Source organism: Neomonachus schauinslandi, chromosome X, assembly GCF_002201575.2.
Source record: "Neomonachus schauinslandi chromosome X, ASM220157v2, whole genome shotgun sequence".
In the NCBI taxonomy this organism is placed as follows: domain Eukaryota; kingdom Metazoa; phylum Chordata; class Mammalia; order Carnivora; family Phocidae; genus Neomonachus; species Neomonachus schauinslandi.
This window is the reverse complement of record NC_058419.1, coordinates 732,727-754,417: the sequence shown is the minus strand read 5'-3', so window position 1 is coordinate 754,417 and position 21,691 is coordinate 732,727. Positions and strand designations below refer to the sequence as shown.

The following is a 21,691-nucleotide window of genomic DNA, read 5'->3' as shown; positions in this document are numbered from 1 at the left end:
TGCTTGAATCTTCTTGATCTATATATGCCATAGTCTATCTGGAAAATATCATAGTTAATTGTGGTACCCCCTTCACTCCCTTCCTGCATTGTGAAGGTTAAGGAGAAGCTACGTAAAGTAGGGACTCTGGCCAAACAGGTTTTTGTTTTAACAAAGTCAGTTTGTGCTTCTGGTAGGTGGCTCTTATCACATGGTGGCATCCATATTTAGAAAATGGGGGGAGGAGAAGCAGAGAAAGTGTCTGGACAGTCAGAATCTAAGGAAAGAGAAGATGAAATCCATTTCACTTCCATACCATGAGCCTTGATCCTCCCTAGGAAGTTTTCTGGGCATAGGAAGGCAGACGAAGTGGAATTGTTAGATCAGTGGCCTGGCTCCTCAAGGGAGAATAGGAACCAAATTAAACTTCAGGGCTTATGGGGCACCTGGGTGGCTCAGTTGGTTAAGTGTCTGGCTTCAGCTCAGGTCATGATCGCAGGGTCCTGAAAGCAAGTCCTGCATCAGGCTCCTTGCTTGGCGGGGAGTCTGCTTCTCCCTCTCCCTCTGCTGCTCCCCCTGCTTGTGCACACGTGTGTGCTCACTCTCTTTCTCAAAAAAATAAAATCTTAAAAAAAATAAACTTCAGGGCTTAGACGAAAATGACAATGTTCCTGACTTCATGAAATTGGCCTAGGTTTAAATCCTGAGTACACCATTCACTAGCTGTAGGACCTTGTATTCAATACTCCTTTTTATCCCTGAGATGACAGGAGAATAGGAGGGCATTTGACTCACCTTCAGAAGCTTTCCAATAGGATACACCAACAGCATGAAGACTGACAGGATGAGAAGCCATGTTCTTAAGTATAATGACCACTGTGTCATAAACTTCAGCACAGATGGTAGGACCCAGCAAACCTGCAAGAATGAGATGCCACCCAAAGGTCACTTTGAGAGTGGTACTCCAGGAAACCTGATATTATGAAAGTGATGGCCAAAGTCACAGTGGAAAAACATGACCCTGTGATTATCAATAAAAAGTAGTAACTGACTGAATAAATGCATAAACTGCTATCACCAGCTCAGTGTCATGGTTGTTCTGAGGATAGATTTCTGGCAATTTATTCAATGTATTCATTCATTCAACTAATAGTTGAGTTCCTACTATAGTCCAGTAGTGAAGAAGACAGATCATGGAAACTACATTCTGGAGAATGTAATTAAGCACATAAAGAAATAACAAAAAAATTATTATTTCTTTATGTGCTTAAATATTTTTATTTATTTGAGAGAGAATGAGAGAGAAAGCACAAGAGCGGGGAGGGTCAGAGGGAGAAGCAGACTCCCTGCTGAGTGGGGAGCCCGACATGGGACTCAATTGTGGGAATCTGGGATTATGACCTGAGTCAAAGGCAGATGCCTAACCAACAGAGCCACCCAGGCGCCCCAACAAGACATATTCTGATTGTTGTAAATGCTATAAAAGATGGTGGTGTGCTAGAAAATGATGAAGCAGGAGACAGAATCTTTTAAATATAGTGGTTAGGAAGGGCATCTTTGAAGAGGTGGCATTTGAGCAGAGATCTAACTAAATTGAAAAGAAGCAAGATTTGTAAATATCTAGTAGAATAACATTCAAAGCAGATAAAACAAATGGAAAAGTCCTGAGACAGGAATAATCTTGACATAGTTGAGTAACATGTGAATGAACAGGGGAATAAGAGAAAATAAGGTTATAAAGGCAGGCAGGGAACATAACATGTAGAACTTTGTAGGCCACAGGAGTTTGGATGAATTTGGAATTTACAAGAACTATGCAGACTTGGGACTTGTTTTGGATGAATAGTCAACAAGACTTGCTGATGGATTGGATGTTAGAGATAGGAAAAAAAAACAAGAGCAGCCAGGGATGACTCCTGTGGTTTGGGTTTGTGCAACTGGGTGGTAGGCAGGCCAAGATGCAGAAAATTAAGAGGAAAATCAAGACTTCTGACTTATAGACATATTAAGTATAAGATGCCTACAAATGATTTATTGAATGAAGTGGATTCAATGGGTCAAAAACATCAAAGAGATTTATTTTTCATAGTTTTTAACTGTGCTATGTGGAGGGACACCTGGGTGGCTCAGTCAGTTAAGTGTCTGCCTTTGGCTCAGGTCATGATCCCAGGTTCCTGGGATCGAGTCCTGCTTTGGGCTCCCTGTTCTGTTCTGCGGGGAGCTGCTTCTCCCTCTCCTGCTCCCCCTGCTTGTGCTCTCTCTCTGTGTCAAATAAATAAATAAAATCTTAAAAAAAACCACCTGTGTTACGTGGAGTTTCCCCTCTTGCACTTTGAACAATCCCCAATGTTTTCCAGTAACCATCACATATTAGCAGTGTAGCTTAATATCAAACATCTGATGTCTCCTGCAATGTAAGGGTCCCTCCCTCCTCCAGCTTTCTCATCTTCCTCTCTGAATCTGCCTCCCCCACTCACCTTACTATCTCCTGACCCTCTAAGCTTGTAGCTAGTGAGAAAAGGACAGGGGTGTAAAAAGAGGCATGATGACAAGATCTTTCTTGGAAAGAATAGTGATAATGTGGCTTTGCTAGCCCCTGGTTGTGGGGCATGCCAAAATTCTGTCTCTTTCTTTCTTAGGGAACTTATAGGAGTTCTTTGGAGACTCTCTCCTTCCAAATCATGCCCTCTCCAGCTGTCACTTGTATATCTCTTCTCAGTTTCTGCTTCTGGCAGTACAATTAGAGAGACTTTTAGGGGAAGTTCCCTGAAGACTCTGACCTTGAAAGTTTTTTCAGATAAAAAGCAGGAGCTAGTCAGAGTCTTAGGAGTTCCACAGGTCTTATGTCAAGTCTTCTAAGTGGTTCTCCTAAAGGCTTCCTCACTACAGCTTGACATGAGGGTGAAACCTTCCTCCCACTATGGGGTGGGGAACATACAAATCACCAAAAATGGTTTACAAAGAAATCCTCAAACCTAAATTATTTCATAAGTTCCTAGCCTTCTTTTATTTAGGCTTGAGGTGCAAGATGGGCTGAGGGTTGCAGAACCAATTTTGGGTCACCACCTGAACAAGTCCCTGAATAAGTCCTACATATGAGGGCTGACATCTCTTTTTTTTTTTCCATCAAATTTTAATTTAAATTCTAGGTAGTTAACATACAGTGCAATATTGGTTTCAGGAGTAGGGGTGCCTGGGTGGCTCAGTTGGTTAAATGTTTGAGTCTTGATTTTGGTTCAGGTCATGATTTCAGGGTCTTGAGATTAAGCCCTGCATCATGCTCTGTGTTGGGTGTGGAGCCTGCTTGGGATTCTTTCTCTCCCTCTCTCTCTGCTCCTCTTCCTTATTCTGTCTCACTCTAAATATATATATATATGTGTGTGTGTGTGTGTCACTCATTTTTATATGTGTGTACACACACATATATATACACATACACATACATACATACATATACCGGTTTCAGGAGAATTCAATGATTCATCACTTACATACAATATCCAGTGCTTATCATAACATGTGTCCTTCTTCATATCCATCACCGATCTAGCCCATCCCCACCCACCTCCCTCCATCAACCCTCTATTTGTTCTCTATTGTTAAGAGTCTCCCATGGTTTGTTTCTGTCTTATAAAATTTATTTCTTTTCTCTTAGTCCAAGATTTCAAACTGGGTAAAACTGACCTTTTATAATTTTAAAAAATAATCTCTATACCCAACATAGGGTTTGAACTTACAACCACAAGATCAAGAGCCATGTGCTCTACTGACTGAGCCAGCCGGGTGCTCCCAATCTCTCTTTAGAATTTGGGAGTACTTGTCACCTATAATTCTCAGCAATAATTCTAAGGTAGGAGATGTCTTATTTTGATATCCTATTACAAGCTTATTTGACATCTAAGTGGACGTATCATGCAAGCAGCCTGAACTGAAGATATAAACCTGGGAGTTACTGGCATAGGGATATCTTAAAATTGTGGGACTGGATAAGATCAGCTAGTGATCGAAGGTAAAGAAAAGATAAAACAAACCCAGGTCCAAGACCCAGAGCACTCTAACATCTAGAGAACAAGCAGAGGAGGAGAGTCCAGCAAAGAGACAGAATATTCTGTGTCAGTGTATTTCCCCAACAGGTGGAGCTCCAAGACTGGGGGATCCTTGCTAGGATACTCAGTTTCATAATAAACAGTCAATATTGTTTATATTACCCATCCATGGTGGCCTGGGCTTGGCAATGTTGAAAAGGTCATCTGTAAACTCTACGAACACAGTCTTTTTGTACATGACTGATGTGTTGAATGGCAAAGATCTTGGCACCCTAGGAGAAAACCTGTGTGAAGAAAGGAAAATGTCATTCATTTTGGTGGACCTTCTTTGAACCCACTTTTCCAGAAGCTGGAAGTAAAGCTTCCATCCCACTCTCTTCTACTGTTAACAAGGCAAACTGGAAATTGTATATAACACTGCTATAGACTGAATGTTTATGTGTGCAGACAATGGGATTAGCGACCTTATAAAAGAGACCCAAGACCCCAGAGAGATCTCTCACCTCTTCCACCATTTGCAATGATACAGTGGCACAGTGGGAAGATGGCCGTCTGTGAACCAGACACGGAATCTGCCAGCACTTGACCTTGGACTTCCAGGCTCCACAACTGTCAGAAATCTGTGTCTGCTGTGTACAAACCACCCAGTCTGTGCTATTTTGTTATAGCTTCCTGAACAGACTAAGACAATTCCTAACATCTATCAAACCAAAACACTGTTTTCAAAAGTCATCTGATATATTAGGTGCCACATGATAAAATAAATCATAAAATCATAAATCATGGTTTGTTTCTGTCTCAATAAAGTTTGAGTACCCATACACTGCATCCTTTGCCAAAACAATAACTATAGGGTCCTTCAATTTTATCTCTAAAAGACACTGTAACTTTAATCTAATTAACTTGTATTCAAATTTTGTCAGTATGTACCTAAAATTATACTTCCCCTCTCAGGGATACCAGGAATATCACAGAGAAAATTACCTTCCAATTGCCTCAGTTATTAAAACTCTTTTAGGTAAAGATTGGTTCCCAGCCTTTTCCCCTCTTTCTACCTGACAAGTTAGGTTGTCATGTTCTGGGGCCCAGTCTAGGTTGAATAATCAAAAGGATCAATGTGAAGAAGGCTGCAGGTGAATTGGTAGAAAATACAAAGTGCTTGAAGGTGGCTATTGTCACTCATTTTTGCATGCACAGAGTAGTTCTGCAGTTTTCTATATGCCATAGAGAGCCTCTCTTCCTGACTTATACTTCTGGATATCTAACTCTTACCACTTCCCAGATTTTACCAATTGGAATTGTTTCAGCAATTGGCATGGACATCTGGAGAATGAATGCTGCTGCCCTGGAAGGAAACTTTCATGTGTAGATCCTGGCCTCCAAACCCCAATCAGTCAAAAAAAAATTGAGCACTCACTCCCCACAGATGTATATACATCACTGATGTATAAACCATATACTACATGCCACTGTGCTGTCACAAAATATGAAAAATGAATATGGAAAAGGAGAGATTGTTAAAGATATATAATTATAGAGCAGATGTTGTTTCTTCTGTTTTGGTAACTAAATATTTTTATTTGACATCATATTTCAATCTCATATATTTGTGTAATAATTAAAAATGACCCCTCATGATGAACTTTTCACAACTGCATGCTAGCTCAACTGATCCCCCTTTCATTCTCCACTTAAAATCCAACTCTTTTTTTTTTTTTAAAGATTTTTATTTATTTATATGACAGAGAGAGACACAGCGAGAGAGGGAACACAAGCAAGGGGAGTGTGAGAGGGAGAAGCAGGCTTCCCGCGGAGCAGGGAGCCCGATGCGGGGCTCGATCCCAGGACCCTGGGATCATGACCTGAGCCGAAGGGAGATGCCCAATGACTGAGCCACCCAGGCACCCCTAAAATCCAACTCTTCCTTTGTTGTAACACCACAAAGGAAAGAACTGCTGGTCCTTGAGAGCAAAATGGGGATGTGTGTACATAAAACCTAGTGGGTGGGTTCTCCTTACATCATGGTTTGCATGGCAATGTTTGTTTTGGTAAATAGGATAGAAAAGGGTAAGAACAGAAAAGAGGGCCTCATTATAAAAGAAACACAAATGCATTTCAGTGCCCCAGGTAGTTTGAACTGCTGAGCCAGTAACCCAGTGCATTCTCTGCCTGGTTACTGACAGGTGTCAGGGTCTAGAATCTGAGGGTGGAAAGGAAGCTCAGGCACCACCCAGCCAGCCCCCTCTAGTTTCTGGCTAATGACAAGGTTCAGGGAACTTGGGTGAATGGCTGGACAGGGGCAGGAACTCAGGCTCTCCTTAGTACTTGGTGTCAAACTCATTTCCTGGTCCTCTGCATAAACTTGGGGGTCTGTGAACCGATGCTTTTTCAGTCTGACTGATGTCAGCAACAATTCAGTTTTCATGTGTAAGTTTCTTGGTTGTAATTCCAAGTGTCAGTAGAGCTCTTTTCATGCTGTTTTTAATAATTAGGTCAATGATTCTTGATTTATTTTTAAAAGATAAAACTAAAGACAGTAATAAGACCAAGGAGAAATGGTGCAGTTCTAACATCCCAATCTGAAAGGATTTTTTTCTATATTACACAGAGGAATCTAGCATTAATAGATACTCAGAAGTAGCATTTAAGGATGAACAGAAGAAGGTTTATGTGGTGGACACCAAGGACCCTCAACAGAGAACTTTCTCAGCTTAAATTTTTTCTCATTTTTTAAATTGTGGTAAAACACATAAAACACAAATTTACTCTTAAACATGTTTAAGTGTATAATTCAGTGGTACTAAGTATATTAATATTGTTGTACAACCATCACCACCATCTATCTCCATAACTCTTATCTTGCAAAACTGAAACTCAATATCCATTAAACATTAACTTGTCATTCTCCACTCCCCTCAGCCCCTGAAACCACCATTCTGCTTTCTGTTGCTATGATTTTGACTATTCTAGGTCCCTCATATAAGTGGAATTATACAGTACTTGTCTTTTTCTGACTGGCTTAATGTCCTTAAGACTGATCCACATTGTAGCAGGTGTCAGAATTTTCTTCATTTTTAAGGCTGAATAACATTCCATTGTATGAACAGATCACGTTGTTTATCCATTCATCCATAAACAGACACTTGGGTTGCTTCCATGTTTTAGCTATTGAGAATAATGCTGCTATGAACATGGGTATACAAATCTCTCTTCAAGATCCTGCTTTCAATTATTTTGAGTATATATCCAGAAACGGAATTTATGGATTATATGGTAATTTTCAAAAAGTTTTTAAGAGTCACCATCCTGTTTTTCACAGTGGCTACACCATTTTATATTCCAACCAACAGTGCAGAAGTGTTCCAATTCCTCTACATCTCACCAACACTTATTTTCTCTTTTTTGTTTGTTTGTTTGTATAATAGCCATTCCTAATGGGTGAGAGATTGTATCTCTTTGTAGTTTTGATTTGTATTTCCCTAGGTGAGTTTGAGCATCTTTTCATGTGCTTATTGGCCATTTGTGTACTTTCTTTGGAGAAATGCCTATTCAAGTGTGTTTTGTCCATTTTTGAATTAGGTTGTTTGCTTTCTTATTGAGTTTTTCTTTTTAAGTTTCTTTTTAAAGTGATCTCTACACCCAACATGGGGCTTGAACTCATAACCCTAAGACCAAGAGTCGCATGCTCCTCCAACTGAGCCACCCAGGCACCCCTTTCTTGTTGAGTTTTAAGGAGTTCTCCATATACAGGCTTCCCCTGCTATCCAAAAGTAGAATACGCCTATGAAACCTTTTGTAAGCTGAAATGGCATAAAACAAAGAAGCAACTATCATTTTGTAAAAGGCACAATCCTCTTCAGATTTTTTAGTTAGTGAAAACAGGTACTAAAGTAGATCTTTTGTAAAAGCAGTGTTGTAAAGCAAACTTTCAGATAGTGGGGGAAACGTGTACTTTGGATATTAATCTCAGTATTTTAAAAAAGATTTTATTTATTTATTATATTAGAGAGAGAGAGAGACAGAGAGCGTGAGTGGGGGAAGGGGTAGAGGAAGAGAATCTTCAAGCACGCTCCCTGCTGAGCATGAAGACGGATGTGAGGCTTGATCTCATGACTGTGGGATTTTGACCTGAGCTGAAGGCAGACGCCCAACAACTGAGCCACCCAGGTGTCCCTTTATTGGTGCTTATTGAGGCTAAGTATCTGAATAGTTTCCTTGAGCAATTGTGACATATTAGGACATTCACAGCAGCAGGAGCAACCTACAGCATTTCTTTTTTATTTTTCTTTAAAATAATTGATTAGTTTTGGATCACAAAATACAGGGAAAACACAAGGGCAGTGCCTGAGAACCCTTGGCTGTACTTCCCAGGGAAGTCCCAGATGAACTACCTCTGTACAACACCAGGCTTGGCCCTCAGCATCCTCACACCCTAACAGCTGCAGAGTTTAAACACACCCCATTCACAACACAGGGCTCCCCTCCAAACATTCTCCAGATCTCTTGCCAACAGTGAAATAGTTGTTCCAACTATCAATTTCTTAGAACTCTCAGAAATGAGCAGGTCACAGGCAATTATGCCTCAAAGCTCTTAAGAGTTTTTTTTTTTAACCTTTTAAGAAGGCCTTTCTTAATTAACAGCAGTGACTAAAGCCCTTTCTGTGTTCCCAGCATTCTAAGCCCCAGGCGGCGATGGAGGAAGGGCAGGCCAGGCCAAGCATGAGGAATAAACAATTTTATTGCGCTCAGACCAGGAGTCCATGCGTCTTGAGGACCTCTGTGTATTTATCAATTTTCTTCTCCACATTCTTTTCGGCCTGTTTCTGTAGCCTCATGAGCTGCTGCTTCTTCCGGTAATGGATCTTGGCCTTCTCCTTTCTCTTCTCCTCCAGGGTGGCTGTTATGGCCTGGTACTTCCAGCCAACCTCGTGAGCCAGGCACCCAAGGTAAGCAAACTTCCGTGTAGGCTTCAGGCGCACCACCTTGAGGGCAGCAGGAACCACCATCTGCTTTTTCTTGTTGTAGGGTGGCGGGATCCCATCAAACACCTTGAGGTGGTCCAGGGCAGCCTGGCCTTGCTTGGTCTTGTGTGGCAGCATGCCTCGCACTGTCTGCCAAAAGATGCGGCTGGGTCCTTGGAAGTGGTAGGGGCCACGGAATGGGTTGGTGTTCATGCACTTGTGGAGGAAGACCAGGTACTTCAACTTGTTTCTGTAGAAATTGCCAAAAATGTTGATGCCTTCACAGCACACAACTAAAACCTTCCGGCCCAGAAGCACTTGTTTGGCCACGATGGCCACCAGGCGGCCCAGGAGATGGCCTCAGCCATCGAGCACCAGGACCTGCCCCTCCACCATCTTCAGCAGCCGCCTGGGCTACAGCATTTCACTCCATTCCAACCCATCTCATTCATTTCTGCTATATTGGTACCTCTACTTCAGATTACATCTATGGTCACGTAGGGGATCCCTGATGACCAGCTGCTAGTGGAGGAAGAAGCCTGAGCTTTATTTACAGATGGGTCAGCTTGATATGCAGGTGCAAGTCAATGCTATTGGTTGTGAACTTTGTGTAGAAAGAGAAATGGCCCAAGGTTCAAATATATACGGACGAATGGATATCAGCAAATGGTTTGGCCATCTAGCTGGGGGCCTAGAATTAACAGGATTGGGATATCAGGGACAAGGATATCTGGGGTAAAGACATATTAGTGAGTGGGCACAAAATAGAAAAATCTCCATATCATATGTTAATGCCACCAGGGAGCATCTAATGACTGGAAATTAACATCAGCCAACCTCTGCATGGGCCACCCCAGTGCTGGCAAAATGTGAGAATTTATGCAGCCCCAAAAGCATGGGTTCCTGCTAAAGCCAATATACCTAATATTGTCCCTGAAAGTCCAACCTGCCAGAAGCAGAAACCAATCCTGAATGCACAATACTGCCGTCCACCGTAGAGACCAGCCAGCTGGTCAGTGGCAAGTTGACTGCATTGGACCCCTTCCCATTGTAGAAAGGATAACACTTCATTGTGATTGAGACACATATTTAGTCTTTCCTGCCTGCAAGGCCTTGGCAAGCCCCACTGAAGGCTTACAGAGGGTTTGATTCACTAATGTGGGATTCCATATAACATCATGTCTGACCAGGGGACCCACTATACAATAAAGGAGGTGCTGGAGTGGGCCCATGACCATGGCATCCATTGGCTTTATCACATGCCACCCCATCCAGAAGCTACCAGACAGAGAGTCCAGTGAAATAACTTCTTAAAGCACAACTAAAGCTCCAACTTGAAGCATATACAGCTGTGAGCTCCCAGTGTACAAGATTCCCACAGTGAAAATGCAAAAGTCTCACTGAATTAGAAACTAGGGGGCCACTTGGGGCTACTCATACCAAAGGGGCATGGGCCAGAAAAGGAGCCCCAAGGGCATGATTACAAGGTGGGGGGGGTCGGGGTGCCGTCAACGCAGGGCGGGCACAAATGTGCACCAGCCAAGGGCAGCCAACCACCTGAGAGGCATGGAGCAGGCCACTGGGAGCTGAAGAAGCTGCCCCCCTCCCCATACAAGAGAGGACATGGCAGGTGAGTGGGTGGGGGAGGTCGTGGTGAAGACAGAAATGGGATGGTTCTGGGAGCCACGGTGGCCACGCTCACACTCGCACCACAGGCACCAGAAACCACCCCCCCTTTCCGAAAGCAGCCCTTCCCCCACAGGTCCGACGCAGGGAAAAGGGTCTGAACAGAGGGGTGCACATTATGGTATGGTATTTTCAGTCCATCTGTCCCACTTCCTGGCCACTTTGAGAATTATGCCCTTCTACACTCATCAACTCGTCCCTTTTTCCATTTTGTTTCCTTGGTTCTGCAGAGTCTACTCCACCCAGTTTCTCCAAAGCTTCCACCAGTTTGTTAAACAAAACTGAGACCCATGTCAAGAGACAGGTATTTTGACATTCGCTAGCACAGTGCTTCCACTTTAATATTTTTTACTAAAATGAAAATATAAGACACACAAAACGTTTACTAGAGCAAGAGCTTGGAATAGCCTAGAGGGAACAGGATCAAGAGCACACAGAAACACTTTTTTCTCCCTCTAAGGAAAGAGGCAAAAATCAGAGGCAAAAGAAATAAGGTTGTGGGACAGAGAAACAGAAGGCCTAGGCTCTAGTTTAATGGGACATGGTCCACAATAGGACTCCCTATTCAAAGGGACATTCCTAAGAGCATCAGCACCTTCCAGATATGTGATTCAGTTCTGAGATGAACGTATTTAGGACCTTTTCTATTAGAGTGAATAGTTTCCACTGGTGCAGAAACACGTGATGTATGTGCCTGTGTCAGTTTCAGGGTAATCTGCACAATAAGTGACAAAATGTTCCAGGGTTCATGGGTTTTACTCCTTCCTAACTTCTGTGGGATTTTTGTTTGTGCATTTCCCTTGGGATTTGATATATAAATCTTGCCAAATATATTTGGCAACAATGTCCTTCACATGAACTGTTCTTTCACATTTTATCTAAAAAGAATCGGAAAACCTATTATATTCCCTGACCTTTGCTTAGAAGAAGTTGAGCAGCTGCAGGAACAGATAATATAAAACTGAATTTCCCCAGATGTTTATTTCAAAATTTGGCAGAGGTTGTCAGGATGTGTCCAGAGTCAGCTTATCCCGTTAATCAGTATCAAAATAATCTAGGCTATAAAATGGTATCATCAAAATAAAAGTTCTATAAACTTTTTCCTGGTAAAAATACATGTGACTGCTTGCACAACAACAGAAAGCTGGATAACAAATACACCATTTTCTCCATTCAATTCAATTTTACAGTTACTTACTATACCACAGGCTGCATGCTAGAGGGAAGCTACAATACAAAATATAATGTACTAAGTACAATTATTTTAATAATTTTTAACAAGACCTACATCAATGGATAAGTGGCTAATTGTTCAGTTAGAGATCAGACTACTGACCATCTGGGCCTCTGCTTTACGGTCATTAACACTGCACAACTGTAGAAGGAACTTGAATCCATTCCTCATACCACACACAAAAATTAATTCAGCGTATCAAAGACCTAAATATAAGAGCTAATATTATAAAACTCTTGGGAGCAAATATAGGTATAACTCTGTGTGACCTGGATTTGGCAATAGTTTCTTAGATAAGACATCAAAAGCACAAGCAACCAAAGGAAAAAAATAGATAAACTGGACTTCATCAAAATGAAAAACTTTGTGCTAGGACAGAATATTTAAAATGAGTACATCTGAAAATGTATCCAGAATATATACAGAATTCTTAAAACTCAAAAGTAACAAGACAAACAACCCAATTTTAAAATGGGCCAAAGCTCTGAACAGACATTTCATCAAAGGAAATATAGGAACAGCCAATTACACATGCAAAGATGCTCAGAATCTTTAGTTATCAGAGAAACGCAAATTAAACATACAGTGAGATACCACCACAGAGTCATTAAAATGACTAAACTTAAATACTGGCTGAACTTAAATACTGGCAACATCAAGTATTGTCCAGGATGTGTTGTAACTGGCACTCTCATGTGTTGCTGGTGGGAGTATAAATGGTACAACCATTTATGGTTAAACATGCATTTCCTATATGATCCAGCAATTTCATTCCTAGATATTTAACTAAGATAAATAAAAACAGATGTCCACACAAAAGTTTGTGCAGGAATGCTCATAGAAGTTTTCTTTATATTAGCCCCCAAACTGGAAACAATCCAAAGGTCCATAGGGCAGTGAATAGATATACAAATTGTGATATAGTCTCATAATGGAGCAGTAATCAGCAATACAAATAATAAAATTACTTCATGCAACAATCTGGATGAATTTCCAAATCATGATGGTAAAGATAAAAAGCCAGACACTGAAGAGTGCATACTGTATGATTCTAATGATGTAAAAGTCTTAAACAGTCAAAAATGAATCCAGAAAGCAGCTTGTTGCCAGGGGCCAGGTCAGGGTAATGAGACTCACCGGAAAGTTGCAGAAGGATTGATGTAAATGTTCTACATGTTGATTAAGGTGGCGGTGATGTAACTTGTATGCATTTGCCAAAACTTATCAAATTGCATATTAAAAATCTGTGTGTTTCATTTTACGTAAATTATACCTGTGGTAGGCAAAATTTTGCTTCTCTTCACCTTTCCCCTTTGGTGTTATGCCTATGAATATGTTATGTTACATAGTTAAAGAAACTATGGATGGAATTAGCTGTAGCTAATCAGCTGGTCTTGAGAGAGAGAGATGATCCTGAAATATCTGGGTGGACCCAAAGTAATCATAAAGGTCTTAAAAGTGGAACAGGAAGGCAGAAAAGGTCAGAGAGATGTGGTGGAAGTTGAAGTCAGAACTATTTAAAGCATTCGAGAGACTCAATACACTCTTCCTACTTTGAAGATGAAGGGCCCTACACGGAACTTCAGAGAAGGAACTGAATTCCAGTAATGATGGCAGCCCTGTCAACAACTTGATTTTGGTCTTGTGTGACCCTGACTAGGGTGCCCAGTCGAGCCCACCTGGCTTCTGAACCACTAAAATTATAATAATAAATTGGTGTTGCTGCAAGCTGTAAAGTTTGAGATAATTTGTTACACAGCAAGAAGAAACTATTATGATACTCAAAGTTGATCCAATTATAAAGAAGTAACTTGACAAGCAAATAAAAATGCAATCAAAGTTCATGCTCCTAAATGAAGCTGGTTCTTTGAAAAAATTAATGAAATTGATAAACCTCTAGCCACACTTATTAAAAAGAAAAGAGAAAGGACCCAAATAAATAAAATCACAAATGAGAGAGGAGAGATCACAACCAACACCACAGAAATACAAACAACTGTAAGAGAATATCATTGAAAACTATATGACAATAAATCGAAAACCTAGAAGAAATAGATAAATTCCTAGAAACATATAAACTCCAAAACCGAAACAGGAAGAAATAGAAAATTGAACAGATTCATAACCAGCAAAGAAATTGAATCAATAATAAAAAATCTCCCAACAAACAAAAGTCCAGGACCAGATGGCTTCCCAGGGGAATTCTACCAAACATTTAAAGAGAGTTAATACCTATTTTTCTCAAACTATTCCAAAAAACAGAAAATGAAGGAAAACTTGCAAATTCATTCTATTACCCTGATTCCAAACCAGACAGACTCCACTAAAAAACAGAACAGGCTAATATCCCTGATGAACACGGATGCAAAAATTCTCAATAAAATACTAGCAAACCAAATCCAACAGTACATTAAAATAATCATTCACCACGATTGAGTGGCATTTATTCCTGGGTTGCAAGGGTGGTTCAATATTCGCAAATCAATCAATGTGATACACTACATTAATATAAGAAAGGATAAGAACCATATGATCCTCTCAATAGATGCAGAAAAAGCATTTGACAAAGTACAGCATCCATTCATGATAAAAACCCTCAACAAAATAGGTTTAGAGGGAACAAAGCACAACATAATAAAGGCCATATATGAAAAACCCACAGCTACTATTATCCTTAATGGGAAAAAACAGCTTTCCCGCTATGGTCAGGAAGACGACAGGGATGTCCACTCTCACCACTGTTGTTCAACATAGTACTGGAAATCCTAGACACAGCAATTCGACAACACAAAGAAATAAAAGGCATCCAAATTGGCAAGGAAGAAGTCAGACTTTCACTATTTGCAGATGACATGATACTCCATGTGGAAAACCTGAAAGACTCCACCAAAAAACTGCTAGAACTGATACACAAATTCAGTAAAGTCACAGGACACAACATACAGAAATCTGTTGCACTTCTATACACCAATAATGAAGCAGCAGAAAGATAAATTAAGGAATCAATCCCATTTACAACTGCACCAAAAATAATAAGATCCCTAGGAATAAACCTAACCAAAGAGGTGAAAGACCTGTATTCTGAAAACTGTAAAACACTGATGAGAGAAATTGAAGATGAAACAAAGAGATGTAAAAAAAAAAAATTCCATGCTCATGGATTGGAAGAACAAATATTGTTAAAGTGTCTATAGCACAGAGGACATTAGGGGGAGGAAGGGAAAACCAAAGGGGGGAAATCAGAGGGAAGACGAACCATGAGCAACTCTGGACTCCAGGAAACAATCTGAGGGTTTTAGAGGCGAGGGTGGGGGGATGGGGGAGCCAGGTGATGGGTATTAAGGAGGGCACGTGTTTGTAATGAGCACTGGGTGTTATACGCAAACAATGAATCACGGAACACTACATCAAAAACTAATTATGTACTGTATGGTGACTAGTGTAACATAATAAAAAAATAAAGTAACACTATACCACTTCCAAAAAAATGTCTATAGTACCCAAAGCAATCTACAGATTTAATGCAATCCTTATGAAAATACCAACAGCATTTTTCACAGAGCTAGAACAAACCATCCTAAAATTTGTATGGAGCCACAAAAGACCCCGAATAGTCAAAGCAACCTTGAAAAAGAAAAGCAAAGCTGGAGGCATCACAATTCTGGGCTTCAAGTGATCAACACAGTATGGTTCTGGCACAAAAATAGGCACATAGATCAATGGAACAAAATAGAAAACCCAGAAATAAGAATGTAAAACCCAGACGTGAACCCACAACTATATGGTCAATAAATCTTTGACAAAGAAAGAAAGCATATCCAATGGGAAAAAGTCTCTTCAACAAATGATGTTGGGAAAACTGGACAGCAACATGCAGAAGAATGAAACTAGACCACTTTCTTACACTATACCCAAACATAAATTCCAAGTGGATGAAACAGGGGCACCTGGGTGGCTCAGTCGGTTAAGTGTCTGCCTTTGGCTCAGGTCATGATCCCAGGGTCCTGGGATGGAGCCCCGCATTGGGCTCCCTGCTCAGCGGGGAGCCTGCTTCTCCTTCTGTCTGCCGCTCCCCGTTTGCGTGCGCTCTCTCTCTCTGACAAATAAAGAAACAAAATCTTTCGTTTCAAAGATTTAAAAAAAAATGGATGAAACACCTAGAGGTGCCTGGGTGGCTCAGTCGGTTAAGCATCCGACTCTTAATTTCAGCTCAGGTGTTGATCTCAGGGTTGTGAGACTGAGCCCCACGTCAGGCTCTATGCTCAGTGTAGAGTCTGCTTGAGATTCTGTCTCTCCCTCTCCCTCTTTAAATAAATAAATAAATAAAATCTTTAAAAAAATGCATGAAAGACCTAAATGTGAGACCTGAAACCATCAATATCCTAGAGGAGAACACAGGCAGTAACCTCTTTGACATTGGCTGTAGCAACTTCTTACTAGATAGGTCTCCTGAGGCAAGGGAAGCAAAAGCAAACATAAACTACTGGGACTTCATCAAAATAAAAAGCTTCTGCACAGCAAAGGAAACAATAAAACTAAAAGGCAACCTACAAAATGGGACAAGATATTTGCAAATCACATATCTGATAAAAGGTTAGTATCCACTAGATAGAACTTATAAAACTCAACACCCAAAAAATGAATCATTCAATTAAAAAATGGACAGAATACCTGAATAGACATTTTTCCAAAGAAGGCATCCAGATGGCCAACAGACACATGAAAAGATGCTCAACATCACTCATAATCAGGGAAATGCAAATCAAAACTACACTGAGATATCCCCTCACACCTGTCAGAATGGTTAAAATCAACAACACAAGAAACAGGTGTTGGTGAGGATGTGGGAAAAGGGTAAACTGTTGGTGGGAATGCAAACTGGTGCAGCCACTGCGGAAAACAGTATGGAGGTTCCTCAAAAGTTAAAAATAGAACTACCCTATGACCCAGCAATTGCACTACCAGGTATGTACCCAAATACAAAAATACTAATTCAAAGGGATACATGCACCCTTATGTTTATAGCAGCATTATCTACAGTAGCCAAATTATAGAAACAGCCCAAGTGTCATTGACTGATAAAGATGTGGTGTGTGTGTGTGTGTGTATATATATATATATATAAAACAGAGCCATCAAAAAGAATGAGATCTTGCCATTTGCAGTGACATGGATGGAGCTAGAGAATATAATACTAAGTGAAGTCAGTCAGTCAGAGAAAGACAAATACCCATATGATTTCACTCATATGTGGGATTTAAGAAATTAAACAAGCGGGCGCCTGGCTGGCTCAGTCGTTAAGCGTCTGCCTTCGGCTCAGGTCATGGTCCCAGGGTCCTGGGATCAAGCCCCACATTGGGCTCCCTGCTCAGCAGGAAGCCTGCTTCTCCCTCTCCCACTCCCCCTGCTTGTGTTCCCTCTTTCGCTGTGTCTCTCTCTGTCAAATAAATAAATAAAATCTTTAAAAAAAAAAAAGAAATTAAACAAGCAAAGGAAAGAAAAAAGAAGAGAGACAAACCACGAAACAGAGTCTTAACTACATAGAACAAACTGATGGTTACCAGAGGAGAGGAGTGTGGGGGGATGTATTAAATAGGTGATGGGGATTAAGGAGGGCACTTATGGTGATGAGCATCGGGTATTGAATAGAAGTGTTGAATCACTATACTGTACACCTGAAACTAACATCACACTGTATGTTAACGAACTGGAATTTAAATAGAAACTTTAGAAAAAGAAAAAGAAAAAAATCATGATCCTAAATGAAATCCAAGAGGATATTACAAACTACTGTAAATAATGAAAAGAAAACTTCATATCATAACCTGTGTGATACGCAAACATTGTTCTCAGAGAAAAACGTATAGCTTTAAATGCCTTCACTATTAAAAACAGAGGACAAAGGAAAAATAACACCACTTTTCCTTTTTTTATAACATCACTTTTCCTAAGGTATTAGAAAAAATACAGCACAATAAGCCGAAAGAAAATAAGAGATCGTTGAAAAAGATAAAATCTAAAAATAAATATTAAAAAATAACTGGGGTGGGTAGTGCCTGGGTGGCGCAGTTGGTTGAGCATCCAACTCTTGGTTTCAGCTTGGGTCGTGAGATCAAATCCCATGTCGGGCTCCGCGCTCAGCAGGGAACCTGCTGCAGATTCTCTCTCCCTCTCCTTCTGCCCCTCCTGCTTGTGCTCTCAAATAAATAAATAAATCTTTAAAAAAATAACTGGGAAAAACAAAGAAACTCAGAAGCTCAGTGTTTGAAAAGAACATCACCAACAACAAAATAGACAAATCCCTTACAAACCTGTTTGTGGATAAAAGATAAATAGCAAAGATATAGGAATTTAAGAAAAAGAAAGGGCAGGGCGCCTGGGTGGCTCAGCCGTTAAGCGTCTGCCTTCGGCTCAGGTCATGATCCCAGGGTCCTGGGATCGAGCCCTGCATCTGGCTCCCTGCTCGGCAGAAAGCCTGCTTCTCCCCCTTCCACTCCCCCTGCTTGTGTTCCTGCTCTCACTATCTCTCTCTCTGTGTCAAATAAATAAATAAAATCTTAAAAAAAAAGGCATATAATTTAGATAATGTGGCAACAGAATTGAAAAAATAAAGTGATTACCTGTACAAATATAAAATTAAAGCTGACTTCAAAAAAAGTTGAAACTTGATTTGACTAATTTTCATAGAAGAGCCGGAAGAGATGGTTAAAAATATTGCAAATGTCACCCGGAGCAAATAGACTCATAAATGAGTCTTACCTTTTATTTATTTTTTAAAGATTTTATTTATTTATTTGAGAGAGAGAGAGCACGAGCAGGGGGATGAGGGGCAGAGGGAGAGGGAGAAGCAGGCTCCCTGCCGAGCAGGGAGCCCAACGTGGGGCTCGATCCCAGGACCCCGGGATCATGACCTGAGCCAAAGGCAGTTGTTCAACCGACTGAGCCACCCAGGCTCCCCTTTTCTAATTATTAAACAATAGATAATTCTAATGTTATTTGAGCTATAAAAGATGGAGCACTCATCAATTCATTTGATAAAACCAGTAAAATTTTAATACCAAAATCTAGTAATAGTCAAAAATAAAGCTATAGATCAATCTCACATAATAAAGGCACACAGTGTTTACCTCTATAGTCCTCTGCTCTACCAGCTGAGCTGTCAAAGGGTGGTATTGTTCAAAGAAATATTCATTGTTCAAAGAAATATGAGCAATAATCAAATTATAGGAATATTAGATTGTACTCCAAGAATGTAAGCTTATTCAATATCAGGAAATCTATAAACATAATCCATTTGTCAATCAACATATTAAAAAGTAAAACTTAGATGATATGAGATGTTGAAGTCATTTCTAATAAAACATTTTATGGCAGGGCGCCTGGGTGGCTCAGTCAGTTAAGTGGCTAACTCTTGATTTCTGCTCAGATCATGATCTCAGGGTCATGGGATCGAGCCCCATGAGCCCCACGCTGGGCTCCATGCTCAGCAGGGAGTCTGTTTCAGGATTCTCTCTCTCCCTCTGCCCCTCCTCTGGCTCATGCTTGCTCACTCTCTCTCTCTAAAATAAATAAATCTTAAAAAAAAATTTATGGCAAATTGGAATAGAAGTAACAAAGACTATTTATGAAAAACAAACAGCAAATATTATTCTGAATAACAAAATATTAAGACTACTTCAAGTAAAATCATGGAGTAGACAGGAATGCTTGCTTTCATCACTAATATTTAACATTTTCTTGTATTTTCTAGTAAATTCAGTAAGATAAAAAAGAATAGGTTATAAACATTGGAAAAGAGCTATAATCTGTCTCATTTTGCTCATTTTAGGTAAGATTCAATACTCATAGAGACTCTAGTGTAAAATTACTAGAATTAATAACAGAATTCTGTAAGGTAGCTAGATTCAACATGAATATAAACAAACAGATAGTTTTCTTTATTCTGGTACTAAACATCAAGAAATAGAAATAAGAGAAAACATTTTATTAACAATGGCAACACATTTATAAAATGCATAGAGATAAATATAATAAATTGCTTACATTATATTAATAAAAGTTTCATAAAATTCCAATTAAAATCACAACAGGACTTGGCTCTTTTTAATTGGAAGAAAATTTAAAATTTTTATATGGAAGAATAAAATGCCTAAGAAATGCTAAGAAAGGTAGGGGCGCCTGGGTGGCTCAGTTGGTTAAGTGTCTGCCTTTGGCTCAGGTCATGGTCCCAGGGTCCTGGGATCAAGCCCCACACTGGGCTCCCTGCTCAGCAGGGAGTCTGCTTCTCCCCCTCCCTCGGCCTTCCCCCCTTCCCTGGCTTCTGCGCACATGCTCTCTCTCTCTCTCTCTAATGAACAAATAAAAATCTTAAAAAAAAAAAAAGCTAAAAAAGGAAAAAAAAAAAAAAAAAAAGAGCAGCGAGGACTGATTTCACTTACCAGATATCAGAAGATATAACAGACCCATTGTAATCCAATCAGTATGGTATTGGCATAGCAAGACAAAAGTAAAGTAGTTCAATGAAGAAGGATAATGCATCCAGAAATACATAACAGTATGTATGAAAATTTTATATGATGAATGGGTTTATTCAAATCAGTAGTAAAAGATGTATTATTTGATAAATGGTGCCATTGCCATAGGCTATTGATCTAGATGGAAATAAAACTACACAGATCCCACTTCTATACCATATATAAAAATAATTATCAGATGAATTGATGACAAATGTAAAAAACAAAACAATAAAAATCTTGCAAGAAAATTTGGGAAATACACATACAACCTTGATACGCAGAAAACTTTTTTTTTAAAAGATTTTATTTATTTGACAGAGAGAGACACAGCAAGAGAAGGAACACAAGCAGGGGGAGTGGGAGAGGGAGAAGCAGGCTTCCCACGGAGCAGGGAGCCCGATGTGGGGCTGGATCCCAGGACCCTGGGAACATGACCTGAGCCAAAGGCAGACGCTTAACAACTAAGCCACCCAGGTGCCCCAGGCAGAAAACATTTTTAACCAACACTGGCCACTCTGAAGATATGAAAGAAAAATAGATATATTTGACTATAATTTTTTTTTAAATTTTAGTAAAAGTTATGAACAAGTCAGTAAACAATAGGTCTTGGGGGGAAATTGCACTATACACTAGTATGTTAATGCAGTATAACAAATAGTTAACATTTGTGATAATAAAAGGGTTTTTGTAATTAAAAAAGTAAAAGAGCCCAAAGAAAAATGGGCAAAACATATGAATAGTCAAATCTCAAAATATAAATGCAATAGCCAACAGGCATTTGAAAAGATGTTCAACCTAAGAAATAAAAGGAATGCAATTAACGATGCAGCATCACTCTATACCTAACTAAATTGGCAAAAATTAGAAGAACAAGATAAAACTTATTGATATGAGAACAGGGAGAAGGGCACTCGCATATGTTGACGTAGAAATGTTTGAAGAGTTCTGGCCTTTCTGGAAATTATTCCCTTCATTCCAGTAATATCCCTCTTGAGAATCTGTCCCATAGGAATAAAAGCACCAGTGTGTAATGAATGACCAAAAAGTGGAAATAATACAGAATCTTATGTAGTCATTAAAATGAATGAATTGGGGCACCTGGCTCAGTGGCTCAGTTGGTTAAGTGTCCAACTCTTGATTTAGGCCAGGTCATGATCTCAGGGTGGGCGCTAGGCGTGGAGCCTGCTTGAGATCCTCTCTCTCTCTCCCTCTGCCCTCCCCTCCAGTCCCTCTCTAAAATAAAAAGAAAAATGAAATGAAGCTATGCTA

At 40.0% G+C, this 21,691-nt stretch overlaps 1 protein-coding gene and 1 pseudogene across 1 annotated transcript in view; both read right to left on the bottom strand.

Annotated features, from left to right (window-relative positions):
* F8 (coagulation factor VIII) overlaps window positions 1–21,691 on the bottom strand; it is a 140,541-nt gene that overhangs the window by 117,231 nt on the left and 1,619 nt on the right. The window contains exons 2-3 of the mRNA XM_021682778.1: window positions 4,188–4,309; window positions 775–897 (exon numbers count right to left, since the gene is read on the bottom strand). Coding sequence (XP_021538453.1) covers window positions 775–897; window positions 4,188–4,309 — 245 coding nt within the window. The remainder of the gene's footprint in view (window positions 1–774; window positions 898–4,187; window positions 4,310–21,691) is intronic.
* Window positions 8,771–9,382, bottom strand: LOC110574120 (annotated as a pseudogene).